General features: G+C 39.0%; 1 protein-coding gene across 1 annotated transcript in view; it reads left to right on the top strand.

The window, feature by feature from the left end:
• The window catches only part of Caap1 (caspase activity and apoptosis inhibitor 1), a 32,465-nt gene that overhangs the window by 332 nt on the left and 25,710 nt on the right, over nucleotides 1-6,423 (top strand). The window contains exons 2-4 of the mRNA XM_013020772.1: nucleotides 5-52; nucleotides 3,548-3,748; nucleotides 5,767-5,851. Coding sequence (XP_012876226.1) covers nucleotides 5-52; nucleotides 3,548-3,748; nucleotides 5,767-5,851 — 334 coding nt within the window. The remainder of the gene's footprint in view (nucleotides 1-4; nucleotides 53-3,547; nucleotides 3,749-5,766; nucleotides 5,852-6,423) is intronic.

Raw genomic sequence — 6,423 nt, 5'->3', positions numbered from 1 at the left:
GAAGCGGAGGAGCACGGACTCGTCCTCCAGCGTGTCGGGCTCCCTGCCGCAGGTGCGTGCGCGCCGCCCCCGAGGCCTGCCGAGCTGCCGCGCCGGAGCGGCGGCTCGTTCCACGAGGTTCCTCTTCCGGAGTCCCGGGGGCCCTCCTCCCTCGGGTCCTGAACTTCTGTGGGTCTGGGCTTACGAATAAGTCCAACTTGCAGTGTGGTCTTTCCGAGTTTCCTTAGAGAGTTCTGAGTCGCCGGGTCACTGTCCTGAGGAACCTGACGCTTTGTAAACAGTGTGTGTGTGTGTGTGTGTGTGTGTGCCTGTGTGCCTGTGTGCCTGTGTGCCTGTGTGTCTTTGTTTGGTAAATGCTGATTAGCTTCTTCGCTATTACAAATGAAAAACAAAATTGAGGTTCAGGGGTGCAGGAACTTTCCTTCCCTCTCTTCCTCCTTTCCCTCCCTCCCCTCCCCCTTTTCCTTCCCACCTTCCTTCCCTCCTTCACCCTCCCTCCCTTTCCCTTCTTCCCTATCTCTGGAGCCAAGAGTTTGTTAATTTCTCCTTGACTTGAATCCAGCGTTTGACCAGGAAAGCCATCAATCGGCGGAGATAGCCACCACTTTAAAAAAAAGTTTTATTATTTGTTGTTATAAAGCTTAAGATTTACTTAAAACTCATTCATGGCAGAAATAAAGGCACAAGTTTGGAAGCCCCCTTTCATACTTTCACATTACTAAATGGTACGCAGCCAGGCACCTGTGGCTTAAGCCTGTAATCGTAGCTGTTGAGGAGGCTGAGGTCTGAGGATGGCGGTTATAACCCAGTCCAGGCAGGGAAAGTCAATGAGATTCTTTATTTCCAATTAACCACAAAAATGCCACAAGTAGGGTTGTGGCTCAAGTTGTAGAGCTCCAGTCTTGAGAGAGAGAGGAAAAAAAAAAAGATAAAGGACATATCCGGCCCTGTGTTCTATCTCTTAAGTACACACACACACATACACACACACACACAAAAGCAAAAAGTTGATATGCAGCCTATTTAGATTGTCCCCTTGTTTTAGATTTATGTGCTTAAATTTCTGTACATCAGCTCTACTTAGTTGAGTAATGTCACTTAATTGGGATGGTTTCTATATATGGTATGTTTCTTTGTAGCGACTGCCCAGTATTCCATTATATCTTTAGGTGTTCACTTTTTCTTTTTTCACTACACACAACACCAAATCGAATGCCCTTGCATATATAACTTGTGCAAGAATTAGCTTTAGGACAGAATCACAGAAGTGAACTTGCAAGGTCAAAACATATGCACTTAAAAAAAGCTGCGCACTGGTGGCTGCCACCCCAATACGAGATCTGAGGATTCCAGTTCGATGCCAACCAGGGTATACAAAATCCAAGAGATTTTGGGGGGAGGCTTTAACTCTGACTTCCGGTTCTGCTCACAACTAGCTCTCCACCACTTGAACCACATCTGCACTTAACAGCTTTTTCTGTGATTAACTGGAGATAAGTCTCATGGACTTTCCTTCCTGGGTTGGCCTCAAATTGCAGTCCTCACCACACTGGCACCCGGCTTCTAAGAGATTCTGATTTCCAATTAACTTGCAAAAAACAAGAAGTGGACGTGTGGCTAAGTGATAGAGCAAGCAAGCCAAACGAAAGTCCCACTACTAGCCACTAGACAAAATAGTCATGAGGTAGCACCAAATGCTTTCAAATAAAACTTTAGCACTTTACTGTCCAAACATAGCATGCCATTGGTTTCTGCATATCTTCACTACTATTGGATATCCATTTTTAAATGATCTGTTAAATTGATGGATTGAATTAACATTGCATTTATTTTAATTTCTATTTTTTGATGAATAGTGAGCTTGAATTCTTCCATATTTTTGTAATTTGATTCTTGTGTCCATATATATATATGATCCTCAGACCTCATCCTTCTGAATAGCTAAGGATAACAGGCATGAGCCATTAGTGTGTGGCTTATGGTAACATTTTGGGGAACTGTGAACTGTTTTCCTTCTAAAGCTGCAGTACCATTTTCTATTTCTGTTGTGTTCCAGTTTTTCTATATCATTATATTCTGAACTATGCTATTAAGAGCTGATCTGATTTACTTTCTAGTCTAATTATCATACCTGACCTATATAGTCAAGGGAGAGAATCTTTGTTGTTGTTGTTGGTTATGGGGCTTGAACTCTGGGCCTGAACTCTGTCCCTCAGGTCCTCAGTTTACGGCTAGTGCTCTACCACTTGAGGCACTACGCAACTTCCAGTTTTCTGAGTGGTTTATTGGAAATACGAGTCTTATGGACTTGCCTGCCTGGGTTGGCTTTGAACCGTGATCTTCAGATCTCAGCCTCCTGAGTAGGTAGGATTACAGGCGTGAACCACTGGCGCCCAGCAAGGGAGATATTCTTGGGGAAATAACTTTCAAATTCATATCTGATAAACATCTGGACTTGTTAATTTTATGATATAATGTGGGGTAGAAGAAGGAAAGAGAAGGTAGAGGATGAGAATGTACATGCAGATTCTGTTAGAGTTATTCCAAGAAGTTCATATGTCTAGAACCAAAAAAATGAGACCAGGTGGACCATACCCCAAAAGCCATGTGAAATCACTGAAGCATTTAAAGCAAAAATGATTACACACCCTTTCTATACAATCCACTCTTCTAGTAATATACAGAATAATATTTCATGCCAGATGTGGGGTATCCACTCAAATGGCTATTGCTGTATTTTAGGGAAGATGATGGTAGTTTGGACCAGTATTATGATAATAGATTTGGAGAGACTGGATAGAGTTGGGAGACGGGAAGTAAAATCGTCAGAGATGTTTAAATTACTGAAATGATTTGCCTCCTTTTGAGTAGTACTAAATTATATATATTGGTTTAAAATAGAAATAGCTTATTATAGTATCACTTTATAATACTTGTCATTTGTAACATTTTACTGCCATTTCATTTCTCTATTTAACTGAATGGCAATGCATACATGTATGAAATATAAAATAAACTTAGATGTAAATGACCACATGAAGAAGTATCCTAGTTCTTCAAAAGTCTAAAATTGTAGGAAATCTTCAGTGTTGAGAGTATTTTCACTTGTGTATCTTATATTACCTCTTTTATTTTGCTGTCCTTGAGTTAATTGTAGTGTTAGGAGTAAAAGAATAGTAAACATGAAATAATTCTTTTTTTTTGGTTGGTTGTGGGGCCTGAACTCGGCCTGTGCGCTGTCCCTCAGCTCTTCACCTCAAGGCTAGTGCTCTAGCACTTGAGCCACAGCACCACTTCAGGCTTTTTCTGCTTATGTGGTGCTAAGGAATCGAACCCAGGGCCTCATGCATACAAGGCAAGCTGAGCCACCTTCCCTCACAGTAGCTTTAGATAAGTGTACAAACAAGACTTTGGGAAATAGTTGATGAAGGATAATTTATCAAATGAAAATATATGATGTCATATATGTTATATAATATTTGCAAACTGTATATATTATAGTATTATATATCAGAGTATTAATAGTTCTTTATTCTTCTAATTTTAGGAAACCAAATCTCTCTTGCCAACTTCGGAAAAAGAATTACTTTTGGCAGAGCACAGTGACCTTGAAGAAGGTGGACTGGATTTGACTGTGTCATTAAAACCAGTTAGTTTCTATATATCAGATAAAAAAGAAATGCTTCAGCAGTGCTTCTGTATTATAGGAGAGAAGAAGTTACAGAAGATGCTTCCTGATGTGTTAAAGGTACTTCACTACTGTACACATACATAGAAATCAAACATTTTTTGTAGCAATCATTTTACTGAATGCAATATGTAATTGGATGTTCTCATTTAAAATAAGCATGAAAAGAAATAAGGGAATTTGGAGAAGTATAAATGGCCTTGGATATTTAAAAAATTGTGAAGAAAAATGTGTAGTTAAGAAAATTACTGCTGGGCACTGGTGGCTCATGCTTGTAATCCTAGATAATCAGGAGGCCGAGATCTGAGGATCGTGTTTCTAAGCCAGCCTGGGCAAGAAAGTCCATGAGATTCTTATCTCCAATTAACCACCAGAAAGACTGGCAGTGGTGCTGTGGATCAAGTGGTAGAGCGCTTGGACAGTGCCCAATCCCAGAATTCAAACCCCACTACTGACCAAAAAAAAAAAGAAACTTACTGACCTTATGGGAATATTGTTAAATTCAGGCAATGATAGTATTTAAATAGGAGTGTATTCAATTTCCCTTGGTACTTTAAAATGCACTGCTGTAAAACAGTGACAGTTCATAATAACTTAATGGTGTTCTTATATGGTTATTTCGGAAATTATATAGGGAAGTGCATGTTATTTTAATTTTACAGTTGTAGAAATAGCTATGGGACAAGCTAAGCCCAAGATGAAATACTTGACACATAGGGGCAGGTCCAGACCATTTAAGCCTTTGGAAGAATGACTTAACATATAGGCTATTATTAACATGTAGAACTATTTTCATTTGTTCTTCCATAATAAACATAACTTTGTGTATTACCATCAGATTTCCAATTTTTATTTTTATTTTTTGTGTGTGTATTGGTCCTGGGGCTTGAACTCTGGGCTTGAGCACTGTTCCTCAGCTCTTCAGCTCGAGGCTAGTGTTCTCCCACTTGAGCCACAGCACCACTTCTAGTTTATTTTTCTTATGTGGTGCTGAGGAATTGAACCAGGTCCTCATGCATGCAAGGCAAGCACTGTACCACTGAGTCACCTTTCCAGCCTCTCTAACTAGAATTTTAAAATTTATTTATTTATTTTTTATGCCTGTTTGGGGTTTGAACTAAGGGTTTGAGTGTTGTGCCTGAGCTGCTGCTGCTGCTTTTTTTTTTTTTTTTGTCAGTCATGGAGCTTGAACTCTGGGCTTAGGTGCTGTCTCTCAGCTCTTCAGCTCAAGGCTAGCACTTTACCACTTTAGCTATAGAGCCACTTCCAGCTTTTTTGTTTATGTGGTGCTGAGGAATCAAACCCAGGGCCTCATGCATGTGAGGCAAGCACTATACCATTGAGCCACTTTCCCAGCCCCTGAGCTTCTTTTTTTTTTTAATATTTATTTTCAAATAATTTTTATTAAGATTAACTGATTATATAAATTTCACATATTTCACAGTATTGTGGGACAGTAATACATTTTAACCTTCATAAGGCAAATTGTCATTATCATGGTTTATAAATTCTGTGAATTCTATAAACTGATAATACAATTATTTCTTCCAAACTGTCTGAGCTTCTTTTGATCCACAGATCTCAGCCTTCTGAGTAGCTAGGATTACAGATGTGAGCCACCAACACCCAGCTGGAATTTTTTTTACAGTTGTAGTTTTCCAATTTCTTTTCTTTCTTTTTATTTTATTATTATTTTTTTGTGGGGGTCCGGTCATGGGGCCTGAACCCTGGGCCTGGGTGCTGTCCCTCAGCTCTTCAGCTCAAGGCTAGCGCTCTACCACTTGAGCTACAGCACCACTTTTGGCTTTTTTCTTTTTGCTTATGTGGTGCTGAGGAATTGAACCCAGGGCCTCAGGCATGCAAGGCAAGTGCTCTACCACTGAGCCACCTTCCGAGCCCTTTTTCTTTTTTATTATTATTATTATTCTAATGCTTTTCTTTGGGGTGGGTGAGAAGAGCGAAGTACAAGGTGAGAGGGATGAGAACAGGTGATCTTTTGTTTTAGTTTAAGTACTAATTTTCCAGTTTCTATTGAAACTATCGCACATAAATGCAATTAAAAATATCATTTCCTTTAGAACTGTTCAATAGAGGAAATTAAAAAACTATGCCAAGAACAATTAGAGCTACTATCTGAAAAAAAAATCCTGAAGATTCTTGAGGGTAAGAATATTTCTACATTCTGCTAACTTATTAAACTGTGTATACCATAAATTCTGAAGTTTTTTTCTCTTACTTGGATGTTATGTTGGTTTCATTAGTGGCTAATCATTGAAGAATATTTGCTTTTGTGCTGAGTAATACAATTTACATACCAGAATAGAATCTCCTGAAGAGATTTCCTGTACAGTTAAGTGTGATATATAGAAATAGTATTTATATATACAGAAAACAACATAAGCTTGTATACTGTTATAAAGTTAGAAAAAATGTCTATGAAAAATACTGTAAAAAAATTACAGGGAAGGCAAAGATGTTTCTGAAAATAATTTTAACAATTTTCTGCTTTATAGTATTTATAGATTAGTTAACTAATACATATTTTTTCAGCTCTACTATGGTTCACATGTAATTAGAAGAATTCCTTGAAATTTGCAGATGCTCATCTGAAAGAATTCTCTGTGATCCTAAACCTTCTAGAATGTTTGATTTCCGCATTTTTTCTTCCAGCTTTTCCTCCCTCCCTTCCTCCCTCCCTCGCTCCCTCCCTCCCTCCCTCCCTCGCTCCCTCCCTC

The sequence above is a fragment of the Dipodomys ordii genome, unplaced genomic scaffold (genome assembly GCF_000151885.1).
Source record: "Dipodomys ordii isolate 6190 unplaced genomic scaffold, Dord_2.0 Scaffold53, whole genome shotgun sequence".
Lineage (NCBI taxonomy): Eukaryota > Metazoa > Chordata > Mammalia > Rodentia > Heteromyidae > Dipodomys > Dipodomys ordii.
Note: the sequence above shows the minus strand (reverse complement) of the source record. Positions and strands in the feature narration are given on the sequence as shown.